We start from the raw sequence: 14,366 nt of genomic DNA, 5'->3' as shown, positions 1-14,366 counted from the left end.
GTTTTTTTTTTTACATGTAGAGCCAGCATAACATCTTACTTTATCAATAGAGTTTGTTTTGTTTTTTTTTACATGTAGAGCCAGCATAACATCTTACTTTATCAATAGTGTTTGTTTTGTTTTTTTACATGTAGAGCCAGCATAACATCTTACTTTATCAATAGAGTTTGTTTTTGTTTTTTTACATGTAGAGCCAGCATAACATCTTACTTTATCAATAGAGTTTGTTTTTGTTTTTTTACATGTAGAGCCAGCATAACATCCTACTTTATCAATAGAGTTTGTTTTTGTTTTTTTACATGTAGAGCCAGCATAACATCTTACTTTATCAACAGAGTTTGTTTTTTTTTTTTTACATGTAGAGCAGCATAACATCCTACTTTATCAATAGAGTTTGTTTTTTTTTTTTTTTACATGTAGAGCCAGCATAACATCTTACTTTATCAATAGAGTTTGTTTTTGTTTTTTTACATGTAGAGCCAGCATAACATTTTACTTTATCAATAGAGTTTGTTTTTGTTTTTTACATGTAGAGCCAGCATAACATCTTACTTTATCAATAGAGTTTGTTTTTTTTTTTTTTACATGTAGAGCCAGCATAACATCTTACTTTATCAATAGAGTTTGTTTTTTTTTTTTTACATGTAGAGCCAGCATAACATCTTACTTTATCAATAGAGTTTGTTTTTGTTTTTTACATGTAGAGCCAGCATAACATCTTACTTTATCAATAGAGTTTGTTTTTGTTTTTTACATGTAGAGCCAGCATAACATCTTACTTTATCAATAGAGTTTGTTTTTGTTTTTTACATGTATAGCCAGCTTAACATCTTACTTTATCAATAGAGTTTGTTTTTTTTTTTACATGTAGAGCCAGCATAACATCCTACTTTATCAATAGAGTTTGTTTTGTTTTTTTACATGTAGAGCCAGCATAACATCTTACTTTATCAATAGAGTTTGTCTTTTTTTTTTTACATGTAGAGCCAGCATAACATCCTACTTTATCAATAGAGTTTGTTTTTGTTTTTTTACATGTAAAGCCAGCATAACATCTTACTTTATCAATAGAGTTTGTTTTTGTTTTTTTACATGTAGAGCCAGCATAACATCTTACTTTATCAATAGAGTTTGTTTTTTTTTTTACATGTAGAGCCAGCATAACATCCTACTTTATCAATAGAGTTTGTTTTTGTTTTTTTACATGTAGAGCCAGCATAACATCCTACTTTATCAATAGAGTTTGTTTTTAGGCCTTGACGTCATAGCTTCTCTTTTCAGTTTTACTTTTAGTGAAAAACTAATCTTCAACACACATATATAGTTTTCGAACTGTTAATTATTCTGTAAATTTAGACTTTACTGCTAAGTAGATGATCGTAAACTTTAATAATTTTCTTATTATTATATGAAAAGCTGAACACATCTTACCTGAATATTGTTATAAAGAAGCGCGTTCCACATTTCATCAGCAGTTTGTCGTAATCTAAGTGTAAAACAGGAAGCTACAAATTAGGGATGGTAACAAGTTTATTCCATTGTTAAAGTCTTTCATAAGAACATGTATAATTATATTCTAAAATGTCAGTTTCTGTGGACTTAACCTTTATCTAACTTGTATTACAAGTAAAATAATACTTATAATAAAAATGTGACACAGTACAAACTATTCACTAATATGCACCTTTAACGACCAAATAATAAATATTTTAAAATGTTTGAGAGGCAGCTACCGATAAACAAACCACGTACAGAATTACAAATCATAGAATTACTTGAGAAAGTCACAATATACAAAATATTCACAAGACCACAAATTTCCCAATCTCAGTGAGATGCGTTGTTGAACAGACTTACCATAGCTGTAAGTGAACAACAGCTCACGGGTAATGTTAGCTGTCAATTCTGCTATTGATATATTATGAGCTGCAACTTCATGTCATTTGTTTAAGTAAATTACAATTATATTTATTACGAAACAAAAACTGAAAAATACTCGGTATTGCTTATAACTCTGTATCCTACTGATATTCCGTTTTTCATAATACACAGACTCTCAACTCAACCCTAAATCAGACTTTGTGCCTGATTTTCAAGAAAGTTAAAATAGACGTTTCCATAAGATTATTTCCATAGGTTTAAACCGTAGTCACTTCCCTTATAGAACAGATTTATGAGAACCATACCTTTGGTTGCTGCAAATGGTGACAGCGGGAAAGGTAATATCCAAGGGTTTTTCTACGTCAACCTCCATATTTGTGTGATACTCCAGAAAAAGCTGGAGAAACGTAAAGCTCTGATATAAAAATCCAATCAGTGAAACCGCGAGGAAAACCTTGTTCAAGTGTCCCTTACTGCAAACTCTCTTCATATTTATCCTTCTATCCTGAAAGTGTCCAAGAAAGATCCGATAATAATAAGTAAAGTTCCTATAATAATCAAAGACACAATGCATTTGTTTAAATCCATTGTTCAAAACTACACCTTACTCGCAGTAAAAATGTATGAAATGCAACAACTTGGTAAATAATAGCGAAATTGTTTACTATAATTATTACCCTTTGTTCGAAAATAATATACTTAATATGCTTATTTCGTCTAATTTGGAGGGTGCTACCTTTGAAAGCATGAAAATCACATTAAAGTAAACAATCAGATATTTGCAGCAATAAAATATGTCTGGTATATAATAAGTTAACAAAATGATCTCCTACAAGGTCCTTTCCTTTAAATACAAAATTACATCCTCACTGAACCTCCCTACACTCAGTTTTGAATATTTGCTGAAGCCTATTGTACACTTTCTTGTAGTCACAGTTGAGGAATCCCCGACACAAATATTTTTCGTAAACAAGTTAGATATTCCAATATACAACGTAAAAATACATAAAATAACGATTGTACAATATTTTATTATATTATATTATGTGCTTTATATTTCGCGGAGAATTCTTAGGATGACAATATACAACTTAATATGTCACAGCTGAACATGTTACATCCTCTAAGTCGATTAAGGTCCAGTAGAACATGTAACATCCTCTAAATCCAGAAGAATCTCATTTAAAACATGAAGATTTGAAAACAAAATCAAACGAAAGAGGTTGCCTTCCAGTGGCACAGCGGTGTGTCTGCGGACTTAAAACGCCAGAAACCTGGTTTCGATACCCGTAGTGGGCAGAGCACAAGTAGTTTATTGTTTAGCTTTGTACTCAGTTCAAAACATCAATAAAAAGTGGTCCAAACCGAGTCTGCATACTAACAAATCAATAAGTTGATTAATATCATTCAAATAATGTAATGAGAAATAAAAACCTAGCTACAGCAAATACATTATTCCAAAAATACCTTTCAATATTAACAACAATATCGGCTGGCAACCAGCAGTAACTGTACCTTTCAATAATTATCTCTTAACTTTCTCTCTCAGTGTAGCTTCTCAAGGGAATTTATTCAAACAGAAGGTCACAAGATTATAACTTCATGTGGTAATAAAGTTACTTACTATTAAGATACATCAATGTTATCTGTACTTCACTGGTATCAATGTCGTCATACACACCTGTATAATTACTCAAAACACAAATTATTAAGTAGAAGGTGAGTTAGAGTTTTAATGCGACCAAAAATTCACAGATAAGCTAAACTATAAAAGAAAATAGTAGACAAACGATAAATACAACCATAATTATAAAATTCACAGATAAGCTAAACTATAGAAGAAAATAGTAGACAAACGATAAATACAACCATAATTATAAAATTCACAGATAACCTAAACTATAGAAGAAAATAGTAGACAAACGATAAATACAACCATAATTATAAAATTCACAGATAACCTAAACTATAGAAGAAAATAGTAGACAAACGATAAATACAACCATAATTATAAAATTCACAGATAAGCTAAACTATAAAAGAAAATAGTAGACAAACGATAAATACAACCATAATTATAAAATTCACAGATAACCTAAACTATAGAAGAAAATAGTAGACAAACGATAAATACAACCATAATTATAAAATTCACAGATAAGCTAAACTATAAAGAAAATAGTAGACAAACGATAAATACAACCATAATTATAAAATTCACAGATAACCTAAACTATAGAAGAAAATAGTAGACAAACGATAAATACAACCATAATTATAAAATTCACAGATAAGCTAAACTATAAAAGAAAATAGTAGACAAACGATAAATACAACCATAATTATAAAATTCACAGATAAGCTAAACTATAGAAGAAAATAGTAGGCAAACGATAAATACAACCATAATTATAAAATTCACAGATAAGCTAAACTATAGAAGGAAATAGTAGACAAACGATATATACAACCATAATTATAAAAAACAACATAATTTGATATCTCGCAGACTCTAACTTAATCCTTGAGTAATTTCTTACAATAACACTGATAAAACACAACAACTAACATTCAATAAGTCTTAATATAAAATGAAACAAACACTATAACTCGAACTCTTTCGAAAGAGGGACATTCCTTCTTCATGGGCAAACTCAGAATCAGGCACTGACAGAAGCCAAACCTGAATTTTAATCACTGGCAAACAAGACATCTCGCGTTAATAATAGCGATAACAGACCAAAACATGAATTTAGTCAGGAACAAACTAGAAATCTTATATTAACAATAGCGAGAATAGCAGCCAAACTTCAATATAAAATGGGGAAACTGGGAATCTTGAATTAAGAATAGACAGAAGCCAACCCTGAATTCAATCATTGGCAACTAGGAATCTTCCAATAACAATAACGATAAAAGCATCCAAACCACAATTTAATCAGTGGCAAACTAGACAACTTCCACTAACAATAACGATACAGCCTCCAAACCTGAATTTAATCAGACGAAAACTAGGAATCTTGCATTAACAATACCGATAGAACCATCCAACCTGAATTTTATAAGGGGCAAACTAGACAACTTCCACTAACAATAACGATACAGCCTCCAAACCAGAATTTAATCAGACGAAAACTAGGAAACTTGCATTAACAATACCGATAGAACCATCCAACCTGAATTTTATAAGGGGCAAACTAGACTACTCCCACTAACAATAACGATACAGCCTCCAAACCAGAATTTAATCAGACGAAAACTAGGAATCTTGCGTTAATAATACCGATAGAACCATCCAACCTGAATTTTATAAGGGGCAAACTAGACAACTTCCACTAACAATAACGATACAGCCTCCAAACCAGAATTTAATCAGACGAAAACTAGGAATCTTGCATTTACAATGCCGATAGAACCATCGAACCTGAATTTTATAAGGGGCAGACTAACAATCTTCCATTAATAATAGCGATAACAGACACCAAAACTGAATTTATTCAGTGGCAAAATAAACATCTCCGACAAAAATAACAGAAACAGCACCGAAACCTTAATTTTATCGGGCACACTAGAAATATTGCCTTAACAATAGTGATAACAACAGCCAACATCAATTTAATCTGGAGCAAACTACGAATCTTGCCTTAACAATAGTTATAACAGCAGCCAATGTTGAATTCAATCAGTGGCAACTAGAAATCTTGCTTTAACAATAGTGATAACAACAGCCAACATCAATTTAATCTGGAGCAAACTACGAATCTTGCCTTAACAATAGCTATAACAGCAGCCAATGCTGAATTCAATCAGTGGCAACTAGAAATCTTTCATTAACAATAGCGATAACAGCAGCCAAACCTGAACTGAATCATGGGAAAACTAGACACCTTCCACTAACAATAGTGATAACTGCAGTTAAACCTAAATTTAATAAGAAGAAAACTTGGAATTTTGGACTAAAACAGCGATAACAGTAGGCAAGATGAATTTTATAAGGGGCAAACTAGGAATCTTGCATAAACAATAGCGACAGCAGCAGCCAAACCTGAATTTCTTCAAGAGCAAACCAGAAATCTTGCCTCAAAAATAGTGATAACAACAGCCAAACTTGAATTTAATCAGGGAAAACTAGGAATCTTCCATTGACAATAATGTTAACAGCAGCCAAACTTGAATTTAATCAGGGAAAACTAGGAATCTTCCGTGGACAATAATGATAACAGCAGCCAAACTTGAATTTAATCAGGGAAAACTAGGAATCTTCCATTGACAATAATGATAACAGCAGCCAAACTTGAATTTAATCAGGGAAAACTAGGAATCTTCCATTGACAATAATGATAACAGCAGCCAAACTTGAACTTAATCAGGGAAACTAGGAATCTTCCGTTGACAATAATGATAACAGCAGCCAAACTTGAATTTAATCAGGGGCAAACTAGGTATCTTCCATTAATAATACAGGTAGCAGCAACCAAACTTGAATTCACTATAGGAACGAATTAGAAATCTTGCATTAACAATAGCAATAACAGCTACCAAACCTGAATTTAATCTGAGCAAACTAAGAATCTTGCATTAATAATAAGGATAACAGTAGTCAAACCTTAATTTAATCAGGGGCAAACAAGGAATATTGCATTAACAATAGTAAAAACAACATTTAAACCTGAATTTAATCAGGGGTAAACTAGGAATCCACATTAATAATAGCGATAACAGCAGCCAAACTTAAATTTAATCGCGGGCAAACAAGAAATTTTGCATTAACAATAGCGATAACAGGGGCAAACTAGATATATTGCAGTAACTATTGTGAGAACAGCAACTAAACCCAAATATAATGTCAGTTTTGTACAGGTATGCTGAAACTGAACCAGAACAGTGAACAAACCTGAATTTTTCATCCTGTGTCGACAGGTTAATCGACGCATAGTATGTGTTTGTACATTTATGTGTTTTCTTTTAACAAAGCGACACTGGGTAATCGAACCCCATGTTTATAGCACTGAACACAGAATATTTACCAACATAACCGATAGCTTTCTGTGAACTTAACTCTGAATATGATTTTTATTTTTATCACAGAGTCGATATACTACAACCAATGTCATTCTAATTTAGCTTATTCCTATTAGACCGCCCCCACTAGCACAACGGTATGTCTGTGGACTCACACTGCTAGACTTTTCTGATGGGGATTGTGCAGCTTTGCACTTAATTTCAAACAAACAAACCTTTTAAACCTTCACTGAGAATCAGATCGTCATACTATTTGCTATTAAATTATGCATATATAATTATATTATTGTCGTACTGTTCATGGTGAAATTATTTTACAACTTCCTCTGGTTGAGCACTTAAAAATTTCTAATATCATGGCTTCATATTCCTCTTATTTCCCTATTATCCAATCATATCTTCAATTACGTTTCAGTCTTGAATCATTAACCAACAGAAACAGATAAGGGTACAGACATAGTTCAAATGGTGATTTTGATCCATGTTAATTACATAATTTTTATTTTATATTGTCGTTAATGAGATTAGGGTATACTATAATTCGTTTGTTTGTTTCTGAATTTCGCGCAAAACTACACAAGGGCTATCTGCGCTAGCCGTCCATAATTTAGTAGTGTAAGACTAGAGAGAAGGCAGTTAGTCATCACCACCCATCGCCAACTCTTAGGATACTCTTTCACTAACGAATAGTGGGATTTATCATCACACTATAACGCCCTCATAGCTCAAAGAACTGGCACGTTTGGTGTGATTGAGATTCGAACCCGCGATTGTCGGATTACGAGACGAGTGCCTTAACCACCTGACCATGCCGGGCCTTACTATAATTGGATCAATCTTTTTAAAAAACAGCTTATTTCGCCTAACTGTTATTGTGAGATTAAGTGTCATAAACCTGTCACGTGTAGGCCTGGCATGGCCAGATGGTTAGGACTCTCGAAATTTAATTTGAGGGTCGCAAGTTCGAATTCCCGTCACACTAAACATACTCGCCCTTTCAGCCATGAGGGCATTATTATGTTACGGTCAATCTCACTATTCGCTGGTAGAATAGTAGCCCAATAGCTGGGTGGTGATGACTATTTGATTTTTCTCTAGTCTTACCCTGCTAAATTAAGGACAGCTGTCACAAATAGCCGTCGTTTAACTTTGCGCGAAATTCAAAACAAATAAACAAACTGTCACATGTTGTACAATCCTTTCATAAAATGCATAGCGTGGATGCGATAGTTCTTGTGAACTGAGTCATCGTTTTCAATACCATTTGTTCATGAATATATCTTGAAGCTAGCTTAATGAGGCCAGAAACGTAAAAATAAAGAAAACAAGTGAAGTGCATATCAGTTATTTATAGTTAGCTCTGTATCAGGGTAATGTAATTTTGGATTAATAGTCACCAAACGTATCTAAGGTATGTAACCTTGGACTCTGTATAAAGTTGCATATGGTTTTGGACTTTGTAGAGAAAGTTGTATATAACTTGATAACTTGCAACCTAACAACAAAGCTGTATGTAACCTAATAACTTGTAACCTAACAACAAAACTGTATGTAACCTAATAACTTGTCACCTAACAACAAAACTGTATGTAATCTAATAACTTGTAACCTAACAACAAATCTGTATGTAACCTAATAACTTGTCACCTAACAACAAAACTGTATGTAACCTAATAACTTGTAACCTAACAACAAAACTGTATGTAACCTAATAACTTGTCACCTAACAACAAAACTGTATGTAACCTAATAACTTGTCACCTAACAACAAAGCTGTACGTAACCTAATAACTTGTCACCTAACAACAAAGCTGTGCGTAACCTAATAACTTGTCACCTAACAACAAAGCTCTATATAACCTGATAACTTGTCACCTAACAACAAAGCTCTATATAACCTGATAACTTGTAATCAAACAACAAAGCTGTACGTAACCTAATAACTTGTCATCTAACAACAAAGCTGTGCGTAACCTAATAACTTGTCACCTAACAACAAAGCTCTATATAACCTGATAACTTGTCACCTAACAACAAAGCTCTATATAACCTAATAACTTGTCATCTAACAACAAAACTCTATATAACCTGATAACTTGTAATCAAACAAGAAAGCTGTGCGTAACCTAATAACTTGTCACCTAACAACAAAGCTCTATATAACCTGATAACTTGTCACCTAACAACAAAGCTCTATATAACCTAATAACTTGTCATCTAACAACAAAACTCTATATAACCTGATAACTTGTAATCAAACAAGAAAGCTGTACGTAACCTGATAACTTGTCACCTAACAACAAAGCTTTATATAACCTGATAACTTGTAATCAAACAAGAAAGCTGTACGTAACCTAATAACTTGTCATCTAACAACAAAGCTCTATATAACCTGATAACTGGTCATCTAACAACAAAGCTCTATATAACCTGATAACTTGTAATCAAACAAGAAAGCTGTACGTAACCTGATAACTTGTCACCTAACAACAAAGCTTTATATAACCTGATAACTTGTAATCAAACAACAAAGCTGTACGTAACCTAATAACTTGTCATCTAACAACAAAACTCTATATAACCTGATAACTTGTCATCTAACAACAAAGCTCTATATAACCTGATAACTTGTCACCTAACAACAAAGCTCTATATAACCTGATAACTTGTAATCAAACAAGAAAGCTGTACGTAACCTAATAACTTGTCATCTAACAACAAAGTTCTATATAACCTAATAATTTGTCATATAACAACAAAGCTCTATATAACCTGATAATTTTTTAACCTAATACCAAAACCTTATTCACAGACTAAGAATTTTTGTACAATTTTATACGTCCCCCAGTGGCTCAGCGATATGTCTGCGGACTTATAACGCTAAAAACCAGGTTTCGATGCCCGTCGTGGGCAGAGCGCAGATAGCCCATTGTGTAGTTTTGTGCTTAATTCAAAACAACAACAATTTTATAAAATGACTCCTGTGTTTTGTCTGACAAATTATCACCCTGTTCATTACTATCGTGAAAGAAAATCTATTCACAAAGTGTCATTACCGGAAATTGTTGTTTAGTGAAATTAATAAAACTGGAAAAAGATTTAAAAAATACTAAATGAAACTAACTTCAGTAATTTGATAGAAATTCTGAAGCAATTTTCCCAGTCATACACACTTTAAGTTTCAAAGTTAATAGATCGTAAATACAATGATTATATGCAATAGAATAACAGCAGTAAATCAGAACTATTTTCTGATGTCTATAAATAATTATTATTGAAAACATCACACTTCAAATACTTATCTCACTGAATAAGTTCGCCAACGCATCCTTTGTCACGTATCTGTGACTTACCTTCAAATTAGTAAATAAACGTCGAACTTCGGATATGTAACTTATCCCTTACCGCTGTATAAGATTGTAATTCTAACTTTTATATTACATTTTAGGTGCAGTTGTGTCAGAATGTGTCACTCCGCTATATAAATAGTCCGTGCATAAACTTTATTGGAAAAAATATTATACATGATTTATTGCCTATCTATAATTGTGCTTTTGACAACACTTTTGCTTCACAACAGCTAGTCCTTCATAATATTTAGCTTTTTTTATTGCACAAATGTTTCTAACTCTAGCTCTTAAATTATGGTGTTTCTTTTGCATCACGTTGTATATGTATTTGTACGCTAAACGTTATTCGGAGAGTTGTTTTGAAATCTGATTACTCTGAGAAACTGACGGTGGAGTTTGGCCCAATAGGTACTGGAATTGTTTTACCCCATTAATTTGGACTTCATTAAAAAATAAGTAATAATTAATAATTGGCTTTCAATCCAAACACATTATAAACTAGAGTAGCACTCAGTGGAGCGTATACTTCCACCATACAGTGTTGGTCATAATAGGCCTTCAAAAAAAAAAATACAAAAATGTGTCCGTATCCCTGCCATTAACAATGGACATGAACCACTTTCGGCAGTACAATGGAAAATGCTACTCAGTATACATATATATATTCACCAAATTTAATACAAATTTGACATTTCTTAAGACAGTTATAGTTTTAAAAAAAATTATTCGGTCCCTACGTTAATAGATGGGGATTTTTGTTTTCTTAGCCTTGCTATGACGTAGATCCTCCAAATACTAATTATTTTCAAGTTGGATCAAAATTCAAATGCATAGCAACTTTCGTCTTAAATTTTTGAAGTTTCCGCAAATCTCTTGTTGACAAACACGCACAGGGGTGAATAAATAACCTTCGTCACTTTTTAAACAAAGATAATAACAAAATACTATAGAAAATTAAATACGCTTTAAAATCAACAGTACATAAAATTTCTCAACAAAGTATTACAACACACCAGAAGTGTTAGTGAAAGTACAGCACCACCTGTAAGAAGTTGTACAAGCTAACATAAATAATATTTCTTTTCCTTTTGTGGTACATTAAAATTTTCATCATAGTTATGTATATAAAGTCGTTTATTTCAAGAGACGCTTTCACAAAAAAAATCATAGAAGGGTTTTAATAAATCACGATGCCTTATTTACGACTTGAGTACTTCGAAAAAGTTACATACGTGGACGCAGATAATTCTTCACACATTTAATTAAATGTATTATAGAGAGTAAATAAATAAATATTATTATGAACCTTATACGAGGAATGTTTTAACACAGGACCTTTTCTTCAACTAGAGATGTTTCCGTTGAAGAGATCAAACATTGTTAAAAACGCGAACTTATCTGATTTTAATAAAATTTTAAAAAGACGTAGAATATCTTGTGATATGAAAATTATAATTACCAAACCTAATAAATAACGACCGAGCTATGACTGACTGTCAGCCACATCATCAGTAGAAACCATAGAGATAATTATAATTGGCCACGCCATCAGTAGGTACCACACAGTCAATTATTACTGGCCACATCATCAATAGAAAATTAATAGAACTCTCACAGTCATGTGTGATCGGCCACATATTTAATTATAATTTGCCACATCATCAGTAGAAACTACATTGTTAATTATAACTAGTTACATTATCAGTAGCAACCACATAGTCAGTTATGATTGGGCATAGATTTAATTATGACTGGCTCCATCGTCACTATAAATTGCATAATTAATTATAACTGCCCACATCATCAGTAGAAACCAAATAGTCAACTGTGACTGGCCACATCATCAATAAAAACCACATAGTTAATATGACTGGTCACATAATTAGTAGAAACCACATAGTTAATTATGACTGGCCACATAATTAGTAGAAACCATATAGTTAATTATGACTGGCCACATCATCAGTAGAAAACCACATAGTTAATTGCGACTGGCCACATAATTAGTAGAAACCATATAGTTAATTATGACTGGCCACATCATCAGTAGAAAACCACATAGTTAATTGCGACTGCCCACATCATCAATAGAAACTTCATAGTTAATTATGATTGGCCACATCATCAGTAGAAATCTTATAGTCTGTTGTGACAGACCACATCATGAACAGAAACCACATATTTAATTATGGCTGGCAACATAATCAGAAACACTATATAGTTAGTTACAGAACTTAGAACGTCTTGTTGTGACGTTCATGAACGTCAAACTTCTTTGTCCTTAGTCGTTTATCAGACAAGAACCCAACAGAAGACAGCTGTAGCTCCGCTCTCAATAACTGGAAGTTTGATACTCTTCAGCATATTATCATCAGTTAACATTATCAGAATTCTCATTGGGCTATATACCACATTGGTACCATACCAGAATTCATGCCTTGTTTATATACTACATTGGTACTATACCAGAATTCATGCCTTGTTTATATACCACATTAGTACCATACCAGAATTCATTTCTTGTTTATATACCACATTTGGTGCCATACCAGAATTCATGCCTTGTTTATATACCACACTTGGTGCCATATCAGGATTCATGTCTGGTTTATATTCCACAAAGTCTTGGAAATAAACATTGTAGGTTCAAGAAAGTTCTTATATCAAGGTGATGAGTACACTTGGAAAAGGGAACAAAACTGTGCACACAACGCGTGATGATTGTATATATTGTTGATTGTATATGTTGTTGATTGTATATATTGTACTTTGGTTGTGTTTTATGTTTTAATATAGCCATGGACCACTACGGTGAGTAAAATATAACCAAATCATCATACAAATAATACACAGTTGTAAGAGGAGTTACTGATGAAAAGTAGAATTTCCCGATTCCAGAATAACACAGGTGATGAATTGCATGAAAGATATGAATTCATATTTCTTTTACGTATCTTAGCAGCTTGTATAATCAATAATTGTCTTTTTTTTCAAATTATGTAGAAATATAGATTAATCTTAAAATCCTAATCAAAACTAACAATCCAATACGACCCGGCATGTCCAGCTGGGTTAAAAGGTTCGACTTGTAATCTGAGGGTCGCGGGTTCGAATCCCCGTCGTACCAAACATGCTCGTCCTTTCAGCCGTGAGGGCGTTATAATGTGACGGTCAATCCCACTATTCGTTGGTAAAAGAGTGGCCCAAGAGTTGGCGGTGGGTGGTGATGACTAGCTGCTTTCTCTCTAGTCTTACACTGCTAAATTAGGGAGGGCTACCGCAGATATCCCTTGAGTAGCTTTGCGCAAAATTCAAAAACAAACAAACAATCCAATACAGCGTTGAGCATAAACATATGTCGTAAATTAATATATAAATACATATATATAACCTTTTATCTAATGCATATTGAAATACAACTTTAACAAGAACGATTTTCTCATGAAGCATGAAAACTAACAGTTTGCAACACATTACTATCTCTGGTTTCCTAACCCTATTAAAGAGTGGCATTACTAAACGCAAAGCTTTATATGGTCCTCCTTACGAATGATTATTGGCCAATGAAAGCCTCTGAAAGTGGATAATATAATTTAATTTGTTCTGTATGTTTCTCAACCAATTCTATTTTACGGTAAGTCCAGTTGCTTAATTTATAGAAAAAACAGGGTTACTGGATTCCTGTGGATAGAAGAGAGCAGTGTTTCATGATTTAAACTTTGTTTCATACGAAACCAATCTTTACGAGGGCTGTTAAAAATACGCGGACTGACGTCATAAAACAAAATGTACTTTATTTGGAAGTTAAAGGTCTGGGACCCCTTCAAAGTACTCTTCTCCCCAACGCACACACTTATCCCAACGGTGTTTCCACTTGTTGAAACAGTCCTGGTACGCTTCTTTTGTAATGTCCTCCAGCATCTTCGTCGCATTTGCCTTAATCTCGGGAATCGTCTCAAATCTTCCTTTCAAGGGTCTTTTGAGTTTGGGGAACAAGAAAAAAATCGCAAGGAGCAAGGTCAGGTGAGTAGGGGGGGGGAAGAACAGTGATCGAGTGTTTGGCCATAAACTCACGAGTTCTGAGGACTGAATTTCGCAGCAACGCGGTGCATC

At 33.1% G+C, this 14,366-nt stretch overlaps 1 protein-coding gene across 1 annotated transcript in view; it reads right to left on the bottom strand.

Moving 5' to 3' along the window:
- LOC143224337 (epithelial sodium channel subunit gamma-2-like) overlaps positions 1-10,348 on the bottom strand; it is a 58,338-nt gene extending 47,990 nt beyond the window's left edge. The window contains exons 1-3 of the mRNA XM_076452727.1: positions 10,257-10,348; positions 2,187-2,386; positions 1,432-1,486 (exon numbers count right to left, since the gene is read on the bottom strand). Coding sequence (XP_076308842.1) covers positions 1,432-1,486; positions 2,187-2,371 — 240 coding nt within the window. The 5' untranslated portion in view covers positions 2,372-2,386; positions 10,257-10,348. The remainder of the gene's footprint in view (positions 1-1,431; positions 1,487-2,186; positions 2,387-10,256) is intronic.
- Between the last annotated feature and the right edge of the window lie 4,018 nt (positions 10,349-14,366).

Source organism: Tachypleus tridentatus, chromosome 8 (genome assembly GCF_004210375.1).
Source record: "Tachypleus tridentatus isolate NWPU-2018 chromosome 8, ASM421037v1, whole genome shotgun sequence".
Classification (NCBI taxonomy): Eukaryota; Metazoa; Arthropoda; class Merostomata; order Xiphosura; family Limulidae; genus Tachypleus; species Tachypleus tridentatus.
This window is presented reverse-complemented; position numbering and strand designations above follow the sequence as displayed.